This window comes from Siphateles boraxobius, unplaced genomic scaffold, assembly GCF_051911475.1.
Source record: "Siphateles boraxobius isolate OS27281-9 unplaced genomic scaffold, OSU_SipBor_1 8, whole genome shotgun sequence".
NCBI lineage: Eukaryota > Metazoa > Chordata > Actinopteri > Cypriniformes > Leuciscidae > Siphateles > Siphateles boraxobius.
The window spans coordinates 21,144,585-21,171,978 of NW_027509208.1; the positions used below are offsets into that span (position 1 = coordinate 21,144,585).

The 27,394-nt window shown below is 38.6% G+C and overlaps 1 protein-coding gene across 1 annotated transcript; it reads left to right on the top strand.

Moving 5' to 3' along the window:
- LOC143729518 (uncharacterized protein C14orf132) lies at positions 1–27,394 on the top strand. Its single transcript, XM_077220820.1, has 2 exons — positions 1–247; positions 25,939–27,394. Exons 1-2 carry the CDS (start codon positions 221–223, stop codon positions 26,167–26,169), a joined length of 258 nt encoding a protein of 85 aa, XP_077076935.1. The 5' UTR covers positions 1–220; the 3' UTR covers positions 26,170–27,394.

Below are 27,394 nucleotides of genomic sequence, written 5' to 3' on the forward strand. Positions count from 1 at the left end.
TCTTCTCTTCTGCTCTGTCTCATCCTCGTCTCGCTCTTGATCCGTCTCTAAAATGATCGCAGACGCACATCAGATGTCCAGGATTCATGTACCTGGAGGCTGTACCTCGACGATGTTATTTGGGAGTAAATAGGTAACCTCCGTGGACAGAGACGACACAGAAACCGAGCTTACCTGACCTTCCTGAAGCTTTAGTTATTCTTCTGATAAGCAAATCATCATGGATCTGTCATTTATGGCCGCCCAGGTAAGACATTTCACGCTTTCGTCTCGAGCCATCAGAGATAAAGTCAATACAAACTTCAGTTTATCATATCAGAAAAACTAAGTCGATTTGTATTGTATATACTGTGGGGTCCAAAACTCCGAGACCACATTAAAAATGGGATTTAAAATACGTTTTTAAACACGGTAGTAAACAGAGAGTTTCAGGATTTCTAGGAAATGTAAAACAATAAGAAGATATGACTATGTACTTGTTAATAACAAGATACATTTTGTGATAGTAAGTGTTTGAACTGCTTTGCACAAAAGGTAACATTTTCGTTTCCACATGAAGCTCAAGATGCTCTTTGTAACATTATCAAATCATGCTAGGTAACAAAGATCATTGATTTCTGCAACTTGTGGAGTTCATGACAAGCCAAATACTCATTCTAACTATTGACGCACTTTAAAAACTCAACCTGTATCCATGTGACACACATATTTTTTTTTAAAGATATTTTACTTTAAAAAAGAGTCAGATGCACTTTTTGTCACTGTTGCAATCAGAAACCATTAGTTTTATATAGAACAATTCCAAAAAACAAAACAAAAAAAAATCTAATTATCTAGTTGCCATTTAGTAAACAGTGATTGTGGTCTTACTGATTATCAGAAATACATAAGAAAAGACTGACAGACAGGCAGATGATATATATATATATATATATATATATATATATATATATATATATATATATATATATATATATATATAGTGTGTGTGTGTGTGTGTGTGTGTGTGTGTGTATATATATATTACATAAAAGCATAAGCCAAAAGCGTACTGTAAATGTATAAAATTATCCGGGGTGAATTGCTTCATCCACGCACTTTGCAACAAGTAGCAATTTATTGAAATTAAATTAGTCCTAAACATGTATACTGTGCAATTGTAATAAATGTGATCAAATATTATTTATTAGACCATGTGGGTGCAGTGTGCATGATTCAGAGAGCAATAAAATTAAGAATTTATAGGAACAACTGCAGGTTTTGTAATGAGTACAAAACTCATTACAAGCAGTTTGTAACTGCAGGTTTTGCAATTATTGGTGGAAGGCTAATAGAAGAGAACAGCAGTGCCCAAGCTTCATAGTCATGTTCATTTCCTTGTGTTTGATTAAACTGGCAGATAAAAAATCTAAAGGCAAAAGTATACAGTCTTTTAAAACACTGCAGCAGAGAGAGATAGTTAAAAGAAAACTCCCCGATGGTAGCCATTTCGCTGGGGTTTGATGTAAAAAAACGAAGAAAAAAAAAACTAAGCCAATCCTCTGTGATCACACACAGTGCTTGTTTTGGATGAAAACTTTCTTGTAGGCAAACAAGCGAGATGAGTTTTGCTTGGAGCGACTGACACTGACACGACTGACACAAAATTGCACTGACAGAGTCATTTAAAAGGATGTATCCAAGCGAAGTGAACATCATTGCAACATCAGCCAGGAGTGCAACTAAACAATCCTTTCCCTCTTACTGGATGGGCTATGGAAATAACTTTAGCTGTAGTTTGTGCAGTATATGGATTTGATCAAAGGCCAGACAGAGATAGGTTGCAGGGCATCAAAGAGTGATCTCTCCATTAGTGTTGTTTCTTCTCTCAGTGTCATTTCTCTTGACAGCCTAAAGGCCGATGCATTAATATGAATGGATGAGACTAACTTAGAGCCATGCTAAGGTCAAAATTAGCCTGCCAGTACAGTGCTATCACCAAGAATAGACATGGCCCTCATAACGTCACGTCTGATAGGTAAGATTTGGTTTGACTGATTTCTGATGCCAAGTCTGGTCTATTTCAGAACCCACCATGTGACTGTACAAATTGGTTTGAGGTCTTAGTTTCTATATGCTATAATGACTCCCAGTGGAGAGTTTTGGAGTTGGGCCAAATCCCAATATTCAGCAGTTCAAGGCATAATGATTTTTCAGTTTGGTTTCATCCCACATTTGTGCCCTTGATGCAAATTAATCTTTGGCTTCATGTTTTGACAGGAGATAAAATATGGCCGTGGTTTCTCTCAATGGCCCTGATTGCTAGCGAGTTCCACTAATTCTCCAACTTGCCTCATTTATCTCAGATAGTATTGGATCTCTGCCTTTAATTAAATTGCTTAATTTTGCTCAGATGGTGTAGAACGGTTGAGCTCATTTTTTTGGGAACAAGCTAAACTATATCAGTGATGTTACAAAACGTTATGCAACTTATATGCAGAGTACTGTACTAATAATGCAGGAAAAAAACTAATTTCAAAACATGTTCAAATGTTCAAAACAGGCTTTCACAAATGGTTCACATTCATTCTTTCACCTAATATTTTGAGGTATAAAGTAGAACATATTCACACTTAGTGAACTGAACTCAATTGCAAGTTGAGTCTCATGTGTGCAGCACTATTTTTGCAAGTTGCTGAGTATGTAGAGCAATCTAAATCCGATCAATTATGTGTTAACAGTTAGGAATTTGGATAAGCACTGTTGACTTCCATAGTAACGAACTTGAAGTCTTTTCAACATTTGTCCTCTAAGCTTTTTAGCACCTCTTTCTCTGCCTTCATCAAAGCCAGATATTAAAGAGAAAGTGGCTTATTCTTTTAGCTCTATATTGTCTGATAACTTTTGGTTATATGAGTCTTTGGCATAGCCGTCAAGCCCTTTAGGTTGGTAATTAATCCTGGGTATCACTAACATAAAATGCTGTTTTACTCATATGATGTGCCCTCAGATTACTTATTTTTTTGTTTTGGTGTGTTGCTTGGTTCACACAATTCATTCATAATACCAGCATCTAAGAACATAATTTTTAGTCTTCGTGACTTCAAGTAAAAGTTTGGCTGGTTATCACAATCCAGTTAGCCACATCTGGAAATGCCATAAATACACCATCTGTCATCAAAAACATTCTTGGTCTCAACACACTCCAAGTGCTCGTTTGTGCTATTTTCTACAGTCCTCATTGAATGGTTTCCCTGTCATCTGCATCCTTTATTTCCAGCAAATGAAAAAAGTATCCTCATTTCACCAGTGCACCTTTTCATCAGCCTTTGAACCTCACCACATGCATATCAGCTTCCTTTATTTCCCCATGGCTGCTTTTTGTCTGTCTTCTGTGAATGCTTTGCCGAGGTTTAGCCTTGGGTCTATCTGTAGACTCTCTGACAGTCATTGAATCCCTAATGCATGTTACACGTTTGTGGGCAGGTCTCTTTTGGGACAACTCTGTACTAGTAATACTCTACAGTGATAACACATGCTTTGGCTTTTTCACCTGGCCCTTGGCACCTTTTGTAAATGTAGTCATGCATTAGCATTAGAAATTTTAAAAGCATATTTGAAAATTGACATATATTTTTTTCTGTCTTTGTTTTCTTAGTGGTAATGCTCAATATATCATCATTCTTATCGCCTATTATTGAAGTAAATTGGGCTCACTTTTTTATTTTGAGTTATTTCTCGTAAAAAAAAAGTCAATCATCTACACTTTTATTATCGGTAGACCCTCGGGTAAATTTTACTTAGAGATATACATATATAGTCAAAATCTAAAACAGATTTAATTAAAACAGTGACCTTTTTGTTGTTGTTGCATTTAATAGGCAGCCAAACTTGGCATAACTGTTGTTTTCACTGACCATAGGCATAATATAATGCTGTAATTATAATAATTAAATTATTCATGTTAGCAACATGCTAAATCATGCTAGACAGCAGCACTAATTTAAATCCGCACCTGACCCGACCAAATTGACAAAGACCGCGACCTGAACCGCACCCACTTTAAATCTACAACGTCATGTAGACAAAAATGATTTACTTTATCATGTAACACCAGCAATCAAAACACCATTTTGCATTCTGAGTTAATGCATTTAAGAAAAATAGACAAGCAGCCTAACAAGGAAAAAAAGATGAGAAAGTGCATCCGTCATGTAAACAATACAAAACGTTTGCCTATCATTTGAACAATCTGCCTATACAGGCTATATAACTCTGGAGTCCAAACAGGAAACTAACACAAACACAACTTAACATTGACGAAAACAAACATAGAATGAGGGAGAACACGGGTATAAATACACAAAGGGAACTGATGAGATAATTGATGAAGTGAGCGGCAGGAGTCCAGGGCAGGAGGAGCCATGTTGTCTATCCCCTCAACGAGGCCATGGGGATGACGGACAGAGACTGAGCTGGTGGAGAAGGAGCCTGGAGTGCAGACAGAGAGCCTATGGACAGGCACGATAATCAGGCTTCAGGGGCTACGACGAAGCCGCGGTGACGACCCCCCGAGGTTAAACCAGGGAACCGGAAATCTGAGGTGGAGCCGGAGCGACTGAGGGCCGAGTTGGAACCGAAAGGAAGGCGCGCAGCAGATGGCTCGTAATTCCGTGGTGTAGACAAGGCGACGTCTGACCGAGGTAGAGCCGGAGGGTCGAGGGAGCCCGGTAGAGCAATAAGGCCGAGGGTCCCAGGTGGAGCAGAGGGATGGAGGTGCCAGGGTGGAGGAGTCTGGACGATGGGCCGAGGTGGAGTGACTGGGTCAGTGGCTGGAGGCTGAGCCAGGGGATCTAGATGGTGCTGTTATACGGCTGGCCCTAGATGGAACCACACCACAGACGGATGGTGGAGAAGGAACAAAGGGGCTGACGGGAGACAGCAGTGACTGGGTTGAGTTACTGACAGAGATCTGAAGAGGAGGCAGGAGAGGGAGGCTGGCAGGGCATACTGGAAGTACTGGAGAACTATTGCTGTATTGAACCATCGGAGACACAGGAGAACTAGGACTGGACGGAACCACGGGGAAGACTGGAGATTCAGGGCTGCAGGATCAGCAGGGGTAGGGAATCATCCTCTTCAACACAGACCTCATTACAACAACTAAGTAAATAGTCCAGACACATTCCACCCTTTGTGGCGGGAGTGTGGGCGTGGCTCCACTCCATTCCCTCGTACTCAATGACGACTCCTCAGGCGGCGCACAGTGTTGCCGGCTCACACATCTGGTAAGAGGATTGTCGAGGCTCCGGCTCTGAGACAATTTCAACCTATGTCCTTTTCATCGGCTCCGGCTCATTCCTTGGGGCAGGCTGAATTCCTCCATCTGTGATGGGCTCAGGTTCATCTACCTTGCAGCTGGGTGATGGTAGATGGCAAATTCCTCAAAGGACCCACACCAGGCAGGCGCGCCTTCATTTCTGCGTTTAGGCTTACATGGAAGAAGATGCACAGCGATCGGTCCAGGAAGTTGGTGAGACATGCCAGATATAGAAATCCACTGGTGTGGGTCTCCAGGGATTGCTGCTCCTGCTTGAGGCATAACAGCTGAACAGCCGGGAAGTCTATTTTCGGTTTGGTTAGTTCTTCTGTCATGAGTTGGTTGCGTACACGCACTAAGACGAAGGTGAGTAAGTATAAATGTCTTTATTGACAACACTCTGGAGATCAAACAGGAAACTAATACAAACATAACTTAACATTGATGAGAACAAAGGAGAACACAAGGTACAAATACATAGAGCAAACAAATGGAACTAATGGGATAATTGATGAAACAACTGGTGAAAATAATGACTAATTAACAGACAGCGAAACTAGGTCACAAGGAACACAGGAAACAGCATACATGTTACAATATGAGCCTTTACTCTCATATAATGTCTGGAATATTGTAGCGTATTCACTCATTTCATTGCGATTGTCTCTCCTGTAACTGCAGTGTATATGTGGGTGTTGATCCTCTTAGCAGCATGAAAGATAAAACTTTCATTCAAATTGCGAATAAATTATATACAGAAAGCTAACAAAGAACACTCCCTTAATGACTGAATATTTGGACGTTTTTAAGACTGAACACAAATAAGCACAGGACCGTTTGAAATCAGCTGCCTATCAGTAGGTACCGAATTGCCTCAAAATAGTATTTGCTATTGGACCCGCTGTCAGCCTGTGCCTATTGATTCCTGAACCGCACCCGCACTGCAAATGACCACATTAACATTTCACCTGTTACATCAAATATTGACGGTTCACCCGTCACCCATGTGCAGAACATGTACCCATGTATCTCTCCTTTAGGTATACCTTAGCTATTTCTTGGTACTAAATTATTACCATATTCATGTACCATGATCCATCCATCCATCCATCTTCCTAGCCTTATTCCCGCTAATTTGTAGGGTCCGCTTCACACACACATTTGATTTGGTATAGGTTTTACTTCGGATGCCCTTCCTGACACATTCACATATTCACATTCACACACATATCCAATTGACCTAACCTGCATGTCTTTGGACTGTGGGGGAAAACCATGCTGACACAGGGAGAAAATGCAAACTCCACACAGAAACTCTCAGCTGGGGTTTGAATGGGGGGACCTTATTGCTGTGAGGTGACAGTGCTACTCACTTAACCACTGTGCTACCCCCATTCATGTACCATGATATTTACATGGTACTCCAAGGTACTTTAAAGAATACCATGTCGAAGCCATGGAAATGTCATGACACTTTTTTGGTACTACTAAGGTTTTTGCATACTGTTTTAACATGTTTTCCTCTGCATTACAGAGCTGTTCACAAGCTGCTGGTCTTGAACCTAATTAAATTTCATGTCTGTGTTTTATGGAGTGAGAAAGCACTCCAATTGATTCAGTGTGTGACTGAGCTATCTGAAAGATTCAGACCGATTTGTTAATCAGTTGTTTAAATACAGCTGACTTAAAACATTGATTCATTCATGAATCGGCCTTTGCTTTAATTGTGATTCTAAGAAGCTGACAGAATATATTTCATATGGTATGTTGTATATTGTTAGCGAAAACAAAACAAATAGCTTGTGTCAATGCTACCCTGCTACTTAATCAATAAAAAAGCTTTGCTACTGAAAAGCTACATGCTTTTATAAACAAAGAATCTGCCACCTCACCACTGATAAATGTAAATTGGCTGTTTGAGGTGAAGCTACTGCACAATGCTGGAAGTGATACTCTTTTAATTAAGGTTAATTCGGGTTATTTAGCAAATTGTAGTGTCTGTGACACTAAAATTGTGAGCCAAGACAAATTTGCAAACTGCTGATGAGGGAGTTCTAGTCCGTTTCAGCCAGCTGAACAAATGCCACATCACCAATCTCAGATCTCCTCCTCTGAGACCCGAGTGTCATTCCCCGCGTCTCCCTGTTATCTGAGGACAGTGATGCCTGGATGGGTAAGTGTGGGCCCATAAGGACGATGAAGGCAGTGGAAGGGGGGCCAGAAGCTTTTTCAGGACTGCTGTGAATGGAAATGGCACTTCACTGTAGATAATGCTGTGGAGTTCATTGGACACTGATTCATTTGCTCTAGCCAGAGGATTCCTTCTCTCAGAGGCACAAGCTAATGGTTCACATTAGTTGTTTTTCCTCCCATCTGCCTCCCTTGTATTTTGTGAGCAGTTCTCCGACATGTGGTGATACTTTTATGTAAGTCGTCACATTTATGAATGCATGTGATTCCAAATGTACCAAATACATGTGAAACCAAATGTATTTAACTGATGTGTGCTGGATGCACAACATTTTATGTGAGGTCAAAAGGTTAAAATATTACCAACAAATATTTGTAATGCTATAAGATTTACCACAACCCCACTTTTATTTATTTTTTTGGATTGGCATGGTCTCATACTCATTTGATGCAATGGACACCCGGTTTAAAATGATCATATAAAACCCCTTTTATACTCTTAAAGTTTATAAATATAACACCACTCAAATAAAGCTAATAAAACAAGGAGAATAAAAGGAGAAACATAAAGCTGTAATAATGTCAATAATGTTTACACTTAATAATAAATTAAACTAAAACTAAAATATTAAAATGTAGAAAAGAGCAAACAATTATCATGTGGCTGTCTCTTAGTCTGCTCTCAATCCTTTTTGTGTATAAAATCCAATCTTCTATTCTTACTATTTACCTTCTATTCAAAGGAATAATTACTTTGGTTAATTTGAAAAATAAGTCATTCATAAAAAATAATTATAAAAAATAATAGTGTGATGTTCAGTGATATATATATATATATATATATATATATATATATATATATATATATATATATATATATATATATATATATAACGATCTGCATTTAAATTTCCACAGATATACCACAATGAGACTTATGAATTATAATTTGTGTTCAAACCTTACCATAGACTTTTATTGTTTGATAATTCTGTCTTTCTAATAAGTATCATTACAAAGCTTTGTAAAGTAGCACCTTTATCTCTGCTTTTCTCATTGTATCCTTCATGCAGTGTATAACAGCCACTTGTGGCAAAGGCCTTTATCTCTTCATGGCATGAGGGCTATCAGACTCTGAAAATATTTCATTTCTAGAATGCAGAAACTCATTAGTCAACATCAATGCGTGTTATCTTGCCAAAGCTGAAGGACTGGTGTTCTTTTTTCTGTTCTTGGTCTCCTCTAATTTCCTAGTTTAACTGCTTAAATTGATAGAAAGTCAATTGGTCACACTTCATTCTGCCTTCAACAACTAGATTCTTGTTTCCCTTTTTTCATTAAGTGGATTATTACAGTGGGTATGAATATTAGCCTATTACTTAGAATATATTCATATCACATATTTCTCTTTATATCGCTGGGCTGTTCTCTTTAACTCTCATTTCTAGCCATTGGTTTCAGAGCATTCATTTACATAATTTAAAAGCTTCCTTTTCCTTTCAGAAGTGGCTGAATATGAGATCAGTCCAAACCCTCTGCAAATTGCTCCAACTCTTTTCCATTTTTGCAGCCCTCTCTCTGGAGGATCAAGAGTAATTGTTATTCTGCGAAAGAGGAGCTTTGGTTTGAGAGCACGACCATTGGCTTGGATAGATGAGGACTGTTTCGTGTCTTACCACATAATGTAAAACAGCTTTTAGCATATGCCACTACAGTAGAGTAAGGCTAAATTACACTCTGTCTTCTGTATCATTTATAGGCTGAGACAGAAGAGTAATAGAGTAGGAAAAACAGCAAGCTCTGTCTTGAAACAGAATTAAAATGTTAAATCAATACACACAATTTTCTTTCTGAAATTTACAACCTTACGCTTACTGAACTCTCGAAAAATGAGTGTATGTGGAATATTAAAACTAATCATGATACACACACGTCTACATTTCGTTTAAACTTTGATTTCATTTTCTGCTAATAAATATTAAAATGTAAAGAAACAAAATTGGGGTTGCAATTATCAGTGTCACTATTATGGTGTTCAATTTGTTTTCATTAGTCACATATTTTCCTTTGTTCAGTTTTCCCGCCACTACGTTGTTACCATGGTCACCATCATTATTAGTTAATTTGAACCAGCTGTGTTCTGTTAACCATCTTGTTTGTGTTTGTTACTTAAGTTGTGCCCTTGCCTTCATTCCCTGTCTGATATCTGTTATGTTAAGTTGTGTTTGCTATTGCCTGTCTCTCTGCCTGCCTGAGGTATTAAGATTAAACTTTGAGTGTACTGAACTGGATCTGTCTGTCTTCGTCTTCCTGTCTGTAACACAACGTGACAATCATTAACTAAATCTATCATGCTGGGGTGTAGCAAAAACGGAAAATAATTTTTGAATTCTCATAAACTCGAAGAACATTTCAGAATATCCAAGAAATAAAAGACGGATAACAGAACTACACCAATGTAATGACGAGAACAGACAAAGAGCAACTGAAACACACACTTTATAAATACACAGGGAGATCGTCATCGTACTCAGAATCGGTGCAACTTTCAGTAACTAAGCACACAAATACGGGAATCAAATAGGCGGGAAAACTAGCCTGGCAAGCCAGACCTACATCAAGATGTTAGGTCTGGGAACTCACAATTGGCATACCTCAATCTTACCCCTTTTCCACCAAAAAAGAACTGGTTCGGAACTGGTGCTGGTTCAAAGTTAGTTCGGAGTTGGTTCAACTTGCGAACCTTCTCAGAACCGGTTTGTTTTCCCACTGACTAGAGCGCCCAGCGAACGACGTCGTTACGTCACTGTGTACGTCGCCATACAGAAACGCTAGCAAGTACATTATTTTGGGATTATCTCTAACTTGTGTTCCATGAAGGCTTTAAAAACAATTGAAATAAGTAAGTCTTTTAATCTTTTCCTTTGATATGTAATCATTTCTGATTAGTTATGTACCTCTGTCTTGTGTCTTTTTTTCTTTCCGTTTATTTGTTCTATATTTTGACTGTTTTCTTCTTTGCTTACATAATGTTTTCAATAAAAAAATAAAATTTAAAAAAAGCTAGAAACGCTTGCGCCAACTTCAAGCATTATAATTACAATGGTGGACTACATCGTGTTTCTGCAAATGTTTCTCCTGGCTTTGCGGTCATAAAATATGTTTAGGACACATCTAAACCCGCCTCCAGCCCCGCCGTAAGCATGACACGGTGGTAAAAGAACGGTTCTCTGGTTCTAGTCCAGCAAAGAGTTGGTGCCGCTTTGGAACCAGTTTTCCTGGCCGAGAACCGGTTCTTTGGCTGTCGAAACACAAAGAACCGGTTCGCGAGTAGGCACCGGCTCCGAACCGGCTCTCAAAATGCTTTGGTGGAAAAGGGGTATCTGAGGGGCGGGATAAACAGTTGTCTTTCAAATTCCCTCTGCACGCAATAGGACAACGCTGCAACCAAACAGAGCAACGAACGGCTGTGGCTGAATGAGTCCCATGCGTTTTTTCACCAGCGGAGCTAGTTGATATATTAAACTTTTACCATATCCGATCGTCAAAACTCCGAACACATCTTCCTTTTTTAAGAATGACTTAAAGTTACGTTCTCTTAACTCAGAGTCATCCAGAGCCGCGGCCAAAGCCGATTCGAAAGACCATTGTTCACCAGCAGCATCTTCTTTGTTTTCAAGTAGCAGGGAAATCACCTATGGAAATCACGCAGAACCGTCACAACAGAGTTTGTTTTTCCCAGCTCGAATGCCAACGGAGAGACATTAGACCACACTTGCTGCAAAATAATTTTTGCTGCCGCTAGGGAAATTCTAGGATATGGGAAAACTGGAACAAAGGAAACACGCACAAAAAGAAAATAACCCTAACAATAATACAGTTGTAATCTTAATTATTCAACCTCTGTTTGCTGATCAGGTTTATTGGCAAAATCTACACACTTTCAGCTGTTTGCAATTAACAAATCAAACAAAAGTAACTGAAATAGGTCAACACAACAAATGTGTCAAGTGGTTTCCCCAAATTCAACTGAAGATGCAACTTTTAATGACTTTTGCAGTCTCAAAATTATTCAACCCTTTCATGGCAAGCATCTTTAGAACATAGACCCTTTTGCTGTTATGACCTGCTGCAAACGAGATGTATAACTAGACACCAGCTTCTGGCAGTGCTTCTAAGATATCTTAGCCCATTCCTCATAAGCAATGGCCTCCTTTCAGTAATATTCTTGGGTTTATGTGCTGCAGCCGCCACCTTAAAATCCCACCAGAGATTTTCTTTGGGGTTCAAATCAGTTGACTGTGATGGCCACTGTAGAAACTTCCTGGACGACTTCTGCAACCAAGCCTTGGAGGAATTTGAGATATGCTTGGGACCATTGTCCTGTTGGAAGGTCCAATGACGCTCAAGCTTCAGCTTCACCTTCCTCACTGACGGCATGATGTTTTCTCCTAGGATTTCCTGATACTTCAATGAATCCATCTTGCCTTCCACATGCAGCAGGTTTCCATTGTCAGAGGATGCAAAGCAGCACCAGAACATCACTGAGCCACCACCATGCTTAACTGTAGACAGAGTGATGTTTTCAGCATATGCTTCATTCTTCTTCCTCCAGACATACCACTGATCCATTGTGCCGGAAAGTTCCATTTTTTTTTCATCGCTCCACAGAACAGAATCCCAAAACTTCTGTGGCTTATTTATATGATTTTGAGCTATTTTCTTGTGCTTTTGGGTCAGTAGTGGTGTAGTCTTGGAATTTTGGCATGCGTTTACCACGTGCCTTAACCCTTTCACACGTAAGTTTAAAATATTCTAACTGACCCCCCAGAGTGAGTTTTTCAAGGCGACCGTTATTTAGAACTTGTCACTTTAATGTTTCCATGGTGACGCGTCATTGCTTGTCACGTGACACAGCGCAAACACAACACAGCGCTGAATGAATGTGTAGCAATGTTCAGGGAAGAAGGAGGCGGGAACCGGCGAACAATCAAATAAACTTTATTTAAAATAAATAAACAAACTAAAATACCGCCAGCAGCCCCTCGCGGACGACTGCTGGCTACCGAAAATAAATATAAATGCCAGCAGCCCCTCGCGGACGACTGCTGGCTAAAATAAAATACAAAAACAAAACACAACTAAAATACAGGCCTGTTCCTCTCTCGATCATCAACTTCGTCGTTCCTCCTTTATGCTTCCGCTCCTCCATGAGAGAGGCGAGACCGGTGTGCTTCATACGTGTTGCTCATTAGCAATCGCACTACCAGCCTCGCGCCGTTCTCTCACGTCCCTCGGCCGTCCTGTTCGCCACAGAATGATGATCTGCTTTTATGTAATTTTCCCTTTTTTATTAAAAATATTCACAAATCTATTAGCTATAGCATTAAACACTGATATCCCAATTGTCAAATATGTGCAAGTGGATGTGTTTTGATGTTTAAACACCTTTTATAACGATCGCGTTAGTTGAGCTGTATGCGCGATGGGCGGCGCCATGTTAGTTTGTTTCACAGTTCAGAGAATCGGATCTGTTGGATTTACACGTCAATTCCTCCACTTCTCACGAAATGCATGAAAGTTAGTGGCCGGTGAACTGGGAGAAGAATAGGGTCAAATGTAAAGCTACTTACACAATGTGTATCTGATATGAATAAAATGTGTCGTCTTATTATAATGTAAAGGAGTATTATTGCCGCTTTCATAGACATCAGTGCGTATTTTACAAACTCAAAATCATTGTTTTGCTAGTACTTGTGTGTATTTAAATGTCTGAAACCTAAAATAAACATTATGTGGTTGAAAACACTCAATAGTTGTGATATATGACAGCACTGAGTGTGTCCTTCTCTGGCTCATCGCCAGCAAACGCGCGAAAGCACGTTTGAATTTAGCAGTTGATCACGTGATGCACTGACCGTTCTAATCACACCGATCGTACGTGTGAAAGGGTTAAGGCGGGCGTACACGGTGCGAGTTCAGACACTCGGGAGCTTGTGAGATATTGCACACATTATGAGTCAGTTAACCTGATAATCGCGTCAAAGCAGCTGGTACACGGCACGACTGTCCTGCAAAAATTTTATCCCGAGCCGGCATCACGTGAGCTTTTGCGCTAAACACATAGACAGGAGCTTTCAATGTTGCAGGCAACTATAGCTTCTGATAGAAAAATGACATGCTGTATGGCACGCTGTATGGTTGCTGCCACTGAGGTATAGCCCCATCTAGCCTGTGACATGGTTGTGTATGATTTGGCAATAGAGAACAGCCTATACGCTGAACAATTATCGGGAGGTCGGGAGGTGCTCGTAACACGCTCGGCTCGGCTCGTTATTCCACTCACACGCTGCGAGCCGCGACCATGCAAGCATCACCGATTTCCAAATTCCTAACAGAGTTGTGTAAAAACTTTAAATATAATATTACAACTTAAATTACTTTGAATTATCAAGTCATAATATACAATTAAAAAGAATATGTAAAAAATTGGATACAATCAAAGAGACAAAGATATCTGAGGTGGGACAGACCAAAATTATAATGTTAATGGCTACAGAAATGTAATGTGTTCAAAACTAGCTACTAATGCTAGATTAATTTTATGTTAGATAATTCTGGTTTTGTGCATCAAATGCTTTAATAAAATTAAGTGTCATCTGTCACTGAAAATCACCTAAACACAAACGACTTTCACAATCAGTAGCAGAACTGTTGGTCAGGAAGTCTTTATACAATTTATATAGTTTAACTAACAGCAAATGTCATGCCCTTGGTGGAAGATATCCATGGATGTATCCTATCATAAGCTTAAGGGAAACGTCCTTTCCGGCCACATCCAGTGAGATGCTTCATCATTCTTAACTTTCATTCAAAGTTTGAATGCGTATTTGCAAGAATAAACCACTTTGGCAATCAGTCATTGGTAGTGATGGATTGCCGCTCTTAATCAAATCTCAGACTGCCAGAAGTTGAAGAGGTGCAATTTGGAATGTAACTTGATTGTGACTGGCAGGCAAAAGCACAGCAGAAGATATATCACACATATTGAGTGAATCCAAAACTATGAAAAAAGCAGCCATTGTCCTCTGGCTCTGGAGATTTATAAAGTCAAATATTTCCCTTGACCCTAGTCTCCTGCTGTAGCCGAGGATACGTTATTCTCTCTGGGTTTCTTTAATTTGTGGGTGGCTTGAAGGCCAAAGTGCCAGTGGACTGCACCTCAACCATAATAAACCAGAAGTTCATAAAGAAGTTGCTGAAGGAGGTTTTCTAAGACTGGAAACAAGAACAAAGAGTAGCGGCTGTGAACAGAAAAGAGTATTTTGTCTAAAAAATTTGACATTTAAATGGAACGAGGGAAAAAAATAGCTTTGAGCCCTGCTGTACGGGAGCGCATTGTCTTTGGCACAGCGATAACACCTGTCTGAAAGAATGAGGCTTCATCATACTGACAACAATCCATTGACATTATAATAATATTGTAATAACTTAAGGGAGAGTGGGGTAAGCTGTGCCAAATTTGACTACTTAGTTGTCCTTCAGGCACTGAACAATGACGAATGATGATGAGATAGAAAAGAAAGCATGCACACACATACTGTATATCCATAAAGATGATTTCTCCATTAAAATTTGGTCCTAAATTGAAGATTTATGTATTTGAATTGCCTATAAAATTTCCATCCATTTGCATTACACAGTTTTAACATAATCTAAACTTAATATGAAGCATATTTGTAATACATTAATACATACATGAAACAGGTAACATCTGTTGTAATTCAAGTGTTTTAAAAACTCAATAACAGTTTATTTATCATCAATAAATCCATTTGTTTCATGCATTTTAACTGAGTATTGGTTGTTAAACAGCTAGCCATATTTTAACCATGCTCATACTTTTAACTGAAAAAAAATTAACTGTTTTTTTTTCAATAAACGGATTTGTGCTGATTATTTGGATATTAACAAACTGTTATAGTATTTTTAATTTTAGAAGTATGCTTATTTATTTGTTTGTATGCTTAACGTCATGTGAGAGCACAGTTTGGCAAAGTTATGATGCCGCTCTACGGCGTATTTATGCGGGTTGATGTAATTGACAACATAGTTTGTTGTTGGTGCATGTGAATTCGTGACTAAGTAGACTGAATAAAGAAGCCATGGACATCTATAAATATGCGGTTTAAGTGTGTACACATTTGTTTGGGTTCGTTATCTTATTTTGTATTAGGTGCTCCTGTCCAGAGTGCCTATTCACTATTGTGAGCCTGTGGGCTCTTAGCAGTTGTCCACTGAATCTTTCATTTTTTTTAGCTCAGAGCAGAGGCTACAGGAAGCATGGGAATCATTAAGACTTAATGCAGCTCTCTGAATGGTATTGAGCTCCAGGCAACTCATTTCAACCACTGCCTCTGCAGTGGCAAGATAGTGAGTTCATGTGACAGTTGCATTGTATGAAAGCCTTCATATCAAATGTTCATGTAGCATTTCTTTCCCTGCATATTTCAGATATTTTTATATATAAAAATCAACAGTGACTGTTATTAAAAGCTACCCCTCCTAATGCATTAAAACAACTGTATACACCTTTTGTGTCCGGATTCCTGGATTCACTTGGACCAAGTGGGGTGTAAGCTTATAAAACAGTCATAACTTAATATTTATAAACAAATCCATATTGTATCGAATCAGTAACTTCTCATTACTGAGTGAATGCTCAACAGTTTTACAATTTTGAATGTTACCATGTTTTTACCATGTCCTTAATTTACCCCCATTTCTATTAATTTAAAAAAAATTGAGAGATTCTTTGAAATTAAACTTTTTTCAATAACTACAGCAGAAACCAGTGTAATGCACTATATATATATATATATATATATATATATATATATATATATATATATATATATATATATATCAATATGAGACAAATTAGTTGAATATATTATTAGATTAAATTTATAAGAAAATATAATATGATAATTACCAGTATGATCTCCATTGGCTTCAAAGTATTTAATTAAATTCATTTGAAACTTATAACTCATGACTAAATTTATGAAACCTACATATTCCTTTTCCAACAAAACATCATCAATATGAAATTAAATGTTTTCAAACAAAATATATAAATTGTACTTGCATAAATTAATTCCATATTACTTTCATATGAAAAACAATGATGATGATAAAGGTCTCGGGTTAGGACTGTAGCTCGTGTTCCCTTTAAGGGGATGGGATATTGCGGCATATGATGACACTTTGGGGAACACCTTCAGCATGACTACATCTGAAGCACGTGTGCAAATAGTCCAGTCCTGATTGGTAGTGATGTCAATGTTAGATAGCCTAATTAAATCTGTGTTCAACATTGCAAGATAAAAACAGGCATTGCCTGAGTTAAATACAGTGCAAGTGCACTAGTTTTCAACAATTCTTCTTTGTTAAATTTTAATGGTGTATTGTTTGAAACACTTTGAAAGTTTTATTAAAACAGTTTATTTAATACAAACTAAATTTGTGAATGTGTCATTAACTATAATTACAGTACAGGCATTTCATAATTCCCCTTGCTTCCTGTTAAAACAGCCTACTGCACCTCAGTTATTTTTGTCCAAAATCCCTTATTGAGATCATAAAACACCCTTCATTTGGCCTTCAACAGCATCGTCAAAAAAACAATGTACAGTCATTTAAGACAGTCATTTTACATTATTTATTTTTTTAATAAACAATGTAAAACTTTCGCTCCACCAGTTGTTTCAAAAACTCATACAGTGATAATACAGTAATTAAGTCATAAACATTTCCAATATTTTTTCTTTTGGAACCCTTTTTGTTTTGCTACAAAATAATAAAGTAGCATGTATTTCGTCCGGGGAAAATAATTACACGCATGGTCAGTATCTCCAGCTCATCGGTTCTCAGTATGTCGGACGCGTCCGAAAGAAACAGTTTTCGGTTCAGTCAGTGAGTGTACTGGTGATTCGATTTCGTAAAACGTGCTGCAGGCGCTGTACCTGTGCGTTCCGTTCGGTACTACGCGCATACGCAGTATCAGCTGCTCGTGCTCATCACTTCTTTCTCAGCAGTCAGCACCAACATGTCTGATGTCTTAGTTCAGTGAACTGTTGGAGTTACTGGAGTAAAATTTACTCTGGGATATTGGTTTATTTCGAGTCCGAGGGACTGTCAGGCGTGTCTGAAAGTGAGTAACTTTAATAACTTGTGGATCAGCACTGACACAATACGTGAACCGTTTCGAACGATTCAGTCCGATTTAGTGTACTAGTTCGACCAGTTCACTAAAAAGAACCGGTTCAAAAGAACGATTCGTTCACGGACTGGCCATCACTACTTTCCACGCGTTTTTAGAAGCAATATGTGAACGGCCCTTTACAAATTATGATACTTTTGTCATCCTTGATGAAATACTTCCCCACATCTGATGTGTCGTGTGTGTTGGTGACGCTCGCCATTTTTAATTAATTTATGGTTAATGCAAGCTCGAGTAGTCGATTGTTTCCGACAGCGACGACTAGTGGTTGAAGTAGTCAATCTCTAGACTACTCGACTAGTCTATGCAAGCCCTACTGTGGGTTGTACCTGATCTCCGATCAATTTTATGCATTTGTAGACATTTTAATTAGACATTAGTATGATTAAAATGAGTAATGGTAGTTAATAGTCTCTTATTGTCCTTTAGCTGAGCCATTCATAGAACAAACAAATACAAACCCTGACAATTGATAAAATCACATATAGACACTTGATAATCTTATTAGATAATTAGATAATTGCATTTGAAAGATTTTACTTTCAATAAAAAAATTGCAATAGATTTGTAAAAGGTGTTTTCATGCATGTTTGGCCTAGGTTTTTGTTGCATTTACACTGTTTTGACCACTAGGGATCACCGTGACATATGACGGCATAATGTGGAAGATACAAAGGGAAGCCGGCAACACTGTAATGTCAGCTTTTGATTGGCTGAAGCAAGCCTCTCCGGGCATGCAGGAAGTATGGCGAAGAGACGTAGTGTTTCATTGCCTTTTCAGGAAACAAGGGTCACACAGTCGTAACCCGAGACGTTCCCTTTCAAGGGAACTCACGCTGTGTCTTATGACGACACTTTGGGGAACGAAATACCCACTACACCATACTGACAAATGCCTGTCCAGGTATGAAACTGTTTAGGCTCAGCTCAGGACAAGAGCACTTAAGACCCTGACATGGACAGCAGGTCCAGTCTATAAACCTTACAACAAAGGTCTTGTTGACATACTTAATGCCATACTTCGGGTGGAATGGGCTTACTGGCAGAGGTGAGGGCAAACAACATGGACAGCAGGTCCAGTCTATAAACCTTACAACAAAGGTCTTGTTGACATACTTAATGCCATACTTCGGGTGGAATGGGTTTACTGGCAGAGGTGAGGGCACACAAAATTGCCTCCAAAAGTTTGGAAGCCGGGCAGCCCTCTTGAGGGGACCCTAAGCATACCAACAGCTGGTCAGTCTCGCCGAGCAGTCATACAAATTAGATTTAGCTTCTCTTGGTCTACTGACACAGGAGTAGAATGAAGGCCTGTAGGACTAAAAACCAAAGCCAAAGGTCTGAATATATCCTGGAGCAACTCTTCTAAAGTCACGGATAGATCCTCCTGTCGGGTCTCTGACCTGAGCTGCTGGCCTCATCCTCATAATGCCACGACGGAATACAATTACCAGGTAATGCTCCTCCAGAGGTCCACCACTTAGTGGTGCGTGGAATGCAAATGGGTCGTCACGCAGACTTTAAGTTTGGATGGGGGAAATCCGGCAGAGTGACGGTCTTAAAGGAACTCTAGCACTGAAGCCACTGGGCAGTTAGCAGTTAACTAACAGCAAGAGTGAACTTACATTTATGGTATAAAGATTCCATGTGGGAGGAGCTCTAGAGTTTGGGCTGGTCTCCACAACCTCAGTTAAGAGACCTGTATTCAGGAACTGATGCCCATCAAGGGTTAGCCCCCCTCTCTCTGGAACTCTCAGTGAAACTCTTACAGACATTTCACAACTTTAAAAATATACACAAAAACAAAAGTTAAAGCTCCAGTAGGTAGCTTTTGTAAACAAATATTTGTTAAAACTCTCATTATGTCCTGAAAGTAGAATATGAGACAGATAATCTGTTAAAAAAATCAAGCTCCACTGGCTCCTCCCTGTGGTCCTACTGCCATTTGCAGAAATACACCGCTCCCGGTCAGAAACAACCAATCAGAGCCAGGAGGAATGTCTTAGCAGAATCAATCACGCTCGTGTACGCGCTGATCACCCCTCTCTTGCACAGCGCGAGCGCGTACCGTCGTTCGTGACTCTCCTGTTCAAACTCGTTCATCCAAATGAACGAATCTTTTTTCGAGTCATTTCGTTCATTCAACGAACGAAATGACTCGAATAAAGATTTGTTCATTTGGATGAACGAATTCGAACAGGATCATGAACGTGCATCACAGAACAGAGCAAGGCGAGCATTTGTGCTTATAAAACTTAAAGTTTTTTATTTATTTTTGAAATGACCGATCGTTTCACTAGATAAGACCCTTATTCATCGTCTGGTATCGTTTAAAACCCTTTGAAGCTGCGCTGAAACTGTCATTTGGTCCTCGAAACGTTTGTGTCCTATTGAAGTCCATTATATGGAGAAAAAGCCTGGAATGTTTTCATCAAAAAACTTAATTTCTTTTCCACTGAAGAAAGAAAGACATGGACATCTTGGATGACATGGGGGTGAGTAAATTATCAGCAAAAGTTTTTTTTAAAGTGAACTAATCCTTTAACGTGATCTTAGTAGCTATAACTTATAGAAAGAGTGTAACGTTATAAAGTAACATGTATTGCAAAATACATAATGATTTGAGGACCAAGTTTGTAGTCAAAGTATGGGCAGGCCATAGTCAATGTAAAGCATATTGTTGATGTTTCGTCCCTATTAGTGAATGTTCCATAACTGTTTATAATCCGCCGTCATCGGTGGTCCTGCTTACTAGCCTGCGCGTTCACGGCAGGCTCCGCTGTGGGGGAGGAGCTGTGGGGCGAGGGTTGTAGTGCAGCAGAGAGCAAGGGGGTTGGACCTGTAAGTTGTGCTTGTTAAAATTTTCAGGCTAAGTCAACATTTTCTCAAAACTCCCTACTGCAGCTTTAATACCTTTAAGCTTACGTAGCTCCTGTGAGTTATACAAATTCTCACAGCCCTCTGCCCGGCCCTGCTTGCCACATACCTCTATCGCCCCTCGCTGGCTGGGGGGTACCCACTAGACTGCGCTCTACTCCCCCACAGGGGGCCAGTCATGGCAGCCGCAGCACCTGGGGGTAAGGAAAGACAAGGCGAGAGAAAAGGAGATGGATGCATGAGGAGAGAGAGAGGGGAGAGAGAAAAATAACCTTTTACAACACGGTCCTCCACCAGCTGGGTGAACTACTCCGCGATACCTGGCGGTGGCGCTGGACAGCCCTCGGTGGACGGCACTCTGACTCCTCTGCTGCCTGGTGGACAGTGACAGCTCCTCCGGCTTAGAGCAGCTGGCAGCGAGTCCCCCCTTCCCTGCAGGCTCCGGCATTAGTTAGCTCTGGGAAGAAGGAGGGGGGAACCAGCAAACGTATCACAACTTAAATAATAAAATAAACACAAAACTAAATTGAAAGTGGCAGCCCCTCAAGGACGACTGCCACACACTCATTAATCAAACATAATGTAAAATAGTCCATGCCTGATCCTCGCTCATCCTTCACTGTCATCACTCCTCCTTTTATACTTACGTAGCCCCACAGTGAGCAATACGAGGCTGGCGTGGCATGCAGGTGACTCATTACTAATCATGCCACCGGCCTCGTGCCATGCTCACGGCCATCTGCCCCGCGCTGCTCGCCACACAGACAAAGCCTCAGCTAAGTCTGTACTATGGAATCCGACCCCATGGGATGCTTAAGGGAGAACCAGAGCAGACAGTGGGTCATCTCTTGTGATGTCAGATCATGCGTGTCACCTCCCAATGTTTTAACGCAGGCAGGAAGATACCCTCTTTCAGCTGTGCTTATAGTAACATCTAAAGTTCCTGCGGGACAAACAACACCAAATAGGACAGACAACACAGAGCACTTGCTAAAGAGCAACAACTGACATTGCTGTGTTGCCAGCCTCCCTTTGTAGTTTACGGCTTATGCCGTCACGAGGTGCACACAGGACCAATCAAGATTAGACTTGTTGCACATGTGCTTCAGACACAGTCACACTGAAGGCGTTCCCCAAAGTGTTGTCATACGAAGCAGCGTGACTTCGCTCAAATGGGAACAGCTTGAATCTCCTTTTCATGCTGCGATGCTACATTAATTGGTGGCAACAATTGAAATGTGGACTTTTTCATTTCCAAATATGTATTTTAAAATTGAAAAATTACACACGTCACCTTTAAACAAACATAGGAAATAACGACATGTTCAATTATTGTGGTACTCTCTCCTTTTTTAAACTTAGACTATTTGGTCTATGAACTTTTGCTCTGCAAAAACACTTTAAGACATTAAATTGTCATTTTAATTTACAGTAATAGAGGAAAATGCAGTGGAACAGCTTAATTTGACAGTAAAGTGCTAATGAAATAGTAAATAATGGCAGATTTTTTATGTTTTATGTAGCTTTAGTCTGTGCTTATTAGTACAGAATGTGAATGTATACATCCACTCTTGATTGCATGCATTGATTCATATGCTACCTTTTGTACAATGTTATTACATAAAAAGGAGAAATGTGTAAGGAAAATCTCTGCACTCTGAAAATGTTCTATTTAGAATCCCTGTGAACATCCTCATTCTGATTTATTAGCACTGCTATTTATGTGTACGTCAGTTTTTATGTTTCAAAAAAGACGGGAGAAGATTTTCCTCCTCAAAGATTGATGTAGTTGTTCTGTCAGTGAGGAGCAGCAGGTGCAGTGCTGTATCGATTGCTGTTTTACACTAACTTCAATAATCAGCCAATCACTGACCTCTGAGTCATGCATCAACATAACATCTCAAAATAGGCCTAATTTTGAGAGGCAGTTTACACAACATAGTTTACAACATAAAACTGAAAACTTTTTGTGCGTTTTGGCAGTTCATGTACAAGACAACGGTGTTTTGGGGTCCTGAAATCTCTGTATAAACTACAAAAAAACGTGAATTTGTGAAAACAGTGACGTCATGTCGTATGCGTCTTACGTGTTCAGTCTGTAGGCGCGTAGTGTTTCTTTACAACGTGGCATCGCCAACTACTGGCCTGACATGATAATTCAGTGTTTTTAGTAGTTTTGTTGATCCATGTGAACAGGGATCATTTTGACAAAGTTGTCATCTGTATATATATATAAATAAATAAAACCTTTTCCATTTTTAGTACATCGTCGTGTAAACATACCCTAAATAATATGAAAACCTCAAATTCTGCTCTGCATCCCTGGTCTTAAAATAAGCCGGGCAGACTATAATTCACTTGTGTGTTTGCCTTAAGCGAAATGAAAAACATTGCTGTCAAAACTGACAAAATGCACAGCAGCATGACATTCTGAATTATTAACTTATTTTAATTAAAAAATATATTTTACATACATGTTTGTGGTATTGGTACCGGCACCAGCGTGTATAGTAAACAGACAGCGTTCAATATTATTTGCTCTTTTTTTTGTGTGTGTGTGTGTTTCCTGAAAATTATTTGAATATGTTGTAGATGCAGCTTAAAAACTGTTCAGCCATGAGTGAAATGACACATTATAAACAATTATACTCTGAGATGTATGATTCATAATGTTGCCATCAGATATGTCTTTGGTTTTGTTTAGCAGCTCATGATGGTTCACTGGTAGCCTCTCATATACAGTTAAGTTTGTCATCCTCCTTCATTCACAGCGTCCCTGCCTCCATCTTTCCTTGTTCTCTTCTGTCACCAGTTGCCATAGTGAAGCAGAACAAGGATCCGTCTATGTATGTGTGAAATGTGCAGCTTGTAAGGGTTCACACCCACAAACCAGCACAGACAGGTGTGCATGTCAGGCTGAATAGAGAGGAGAGAAATTGGCCATCTTTGGGTTCTTTGTGATATTTTTACCCTGGTGGTGAGCGTCTTTTCATCTTGGCTCAGTGGAGGCTGTCAGACACTTTACTGCCCCATGCAGCTTTTGATCAGTCTTAAAAAAGCTCAGTTACCTCTCTGGAAATAGCCAGAATTGTTATTTGCTCTTATCCACATTCTCGCTTTAATCATCAACATGCAACTTAGACAATTTGTGAATGTTGTGGAAATGACAGCCCTGCTTTGTGAATGACTAAAAATTAGCATTTTCAAGACCAAGGGCTATTAGACAGTCAAGTTTTGTCAAATATAAAATGCAATTAATTTGTAACATGTTTTATCTTTATGTTTATGGAGAAGCCCCAGATAGATTATATATGTTAGCCATAGGGAGATAAAGTTTGGTATAGAGGTATATTTCTTGCATTTGATGAGAGAAGTCTAATTGAGGTTTACAATCCCACTTAACAAAAAAAATTATAATAATTATTATTATTATTATTATATTTTTGAGCAGTGATTATTATTTATTATTATTATTATTAACCACTTTTCTATTTATATAAATCGTCCAAAATTGTAAATATCTGTCAGTGAATAATGGGTGCATTAATTGTTAACAAGATATGTGCTATAATAAGAGTTAAAAAGAGATGTACTTAAACTTACTCCCTTGAATGTGAATGTCTGCAGCAGGCATTACTTTGAAATTAAATTTCAAATAAATAAAGAAGTCAATAGTAAACAAGACAATTAAATCTCAGAGAATGCCTTTCTTCCAATACAACTACTCCAATAAAATGCTACATCTAGACGATCAACTGTTTATAAGGTGTTCTGGTCCTATTTCATAAAAACACATTTATAAATGAAGGAATTCATAGTTATGATGAATTATGTTATTTAAACTATTTTAATATTTCAACTTTTGAACAAACAGCCAAAATCCTTATAGGATATTCTGTCTTCATTATCCTCAAATAAATTAATGGGTAACTACAATTTAGATTTAGATTTAGATTTGTTTTATTTTCTTTTTTGCTACACCACACACAAACAGATTGCAGACCATATATGGTAAGCTTGTTTCCTGAGGTTATCTTGTGAAGAGATTTAGTTTTTCTCTCCACAGGTTAGGAAAAAATCAGTTATAATGATTTATGGAAAGTAACACATTTATTTTGAGATACATCTGCATTTGTTTCTGAGAATAAAAAAAATCAAATACCTGTTGTTCAGAATTCAGATCTTAAAAGGTCTAGTTAATAAATAAAATAATAATCCGATAAGACTAGCATTTCTCCTGCTTCTTAAACAGTGTGTATTTGACAGATGCTGTTTAATCAAAACGACTCACACTGCATTCAATTTATATATTTTCAATAATACAGTTTATATTTTATCAGCTACATCACTAATTCTGTAGCCATATAAGGTCTGGACTTTTCGGAGTTAGTGTCATTTTTATTTGCAATAAATCTAGTAAAACCAAAATGTATAGATCCATTGCAAATTTACTAAAACTGGCACATGATGAAATAAATAAATGCTGTTATTTTGAATTTTTCTATTTATCAAATAATCCTGAAAAAATGTGTCATGGTTTCCACAGAAATATTAAGCAAAACGTTCTTCAACATTGAAAATAATAATAATAAACCTTACCAACCTCAAACTGAATGGTATTCTATGATATACAGTACTGTATATATTATTGAGATTAATGTAAAAACAGCCTTTATGTAGTTTTCGTTTAATTACATTTGACTCAATTAAGCAATATATTTATTTTACACTACAATGTCAAAGATGTTTAAGGAATGTAAAACATTTAGGCTAAACTTATTACAAAAAGTCCTGCTCTCCCCATAAACTAACCTAAGTGCACTTATTGATTGTACCTGGAACTGTAATTGTGGCCAGCATTAATTTCAATGAGACTTTAACATAACACTTTAGACATTCTGCTAAGTAACTTTGGAACTACATGTCAACTAACTCCCATTAGAGTATTAGTTGACTGTTAGTTTAGGATTAAGGTTAGTATAATAAGTTGACATGTAGTTGCAAAATTGCTTACTGTATAGTCAGTAGAATGTCTGTTGGGGAGCATCAAAATAAAGTGTTACCAGATATTAAAGGCAGACAGTCTACTAACGAAAGGTAGTTGGCATGTAGTTGCAAATTTACTTATAGTTAGCAAAATGTCTAAAGTGGACTATCGAACTGTTACCGAGTTTTGTAAGATGTCTACAAAGCCAGACCACGGTGCACATCAGTGTTAGTGATGTAGAAGATTGAATCATTTGGTTGTGTGGTCATCTGTCTTACCTTATCTCTTCTCCATCATCAGATCCCTGTGATTACAGGAGCCTTCATGGACTCATCGCCTCACGATGACTACAGTACGGATCACTCTCTCTTCAACTCCTCTGCTAGCGTCCACGCCGCCGCTCTGGCAGCTCACAACCAACAGGAGGAGCAACAGTCCATGTCCCGAGATGCCATATGGCTTTGGATCGCCATCACCGCCACCATCGGGAACATTATAGTGGTGGGCGTTGTTTATGCCTTTACGTTCTGACCCTTTAGAATGAAACCAACTGAACTTTGGAGATAAATTCGTCCCCAAATACAGGGTGCCGGGGCCCTCATCAGACGAACAGTGTGCAATCATTCAAGAAAAAAAAATGTACACGGTGTTAGTTGTTTATTTTCTATTCAGAACAGTATTTAGAAGCTCCAGAAATGATCTTGTAATTTTCATGTTGAAAACTTTTTAACTAGATTGTTTGATGCTGAACAGTGTAATGTGTGGAAAATCCGCTGTTTTATTTTTCTGAGTGACTAATACTGCCAGATTTTGCCAAATAATTTGTGTGTGTTTTTTGCTTTTAGTGTGTAGTAAGAAATGCTTTATTAAGCTTGAAATGTCTGGAGGGCAAACGCTACTCTCTGGAAGTCATCCAGCATCCTTTTTAGAGCAGTGATGAGGAAGTTGAAATGGATCCCCAAACCTAATTTGGAAAAGTATCCATAAAATAGTGTAAAAGTTGGAAGTAGAGAATATAAGTGCACAGAACAGGAAACTAAACCCTTTTTTAAAATTCTATTAAAATATTTTAACCTTGGTCTGAAACGGATAATAAGCGATAAAAAGCATTTATATTTTTCTTTTTTACTCATTGGTTTATTTTTTATGTATTATTTCATTTTTTTGACCCCATGATACATCAATTTGGAGACAATCTCTTCACTTAAATCTCCACATAGTAAAATCACCAATTTTAGTTTATGGAAGGTCCAGTTTAACATTTAAGAAACATACCACACAATGATTTGAATTAAAACCTGCATTCCAGTAAATGATTTCATACACATAAATCATCCCATCCCCTTAGTTGAGGATGACAAGTGCAGCTTGTATTTGGTAGAGGTCAAAGCTTTGCTTTTAATGAGCTCAGCATAAAAAGGTGGTGGTTGCTATGGTGACTGTTTCATGCTGTCTGGGAGAAAGTGGCTGTGGCTTCTTATCCCACCATCATACACCTGCAAACATCTTTACTGCCCGCTTGCACAAAGCAACTGTCCAAACAAACACGCATATGAAGAAATTTTATTCATGCATAATTACGCTAATAATTTTCCTATTACTCATTATTATTATATATTTTTTAAATAGTATAGTGTTTTTTAGAGTGTTTCAAAGCCTTAATGATGTATATGACTGGACCAACAATCCCTACTGAAAAGGAATTAATTGACTGCTTGCTGTTTGCTGATGCTGGCTAGTGCTAGACTTGCTAGTT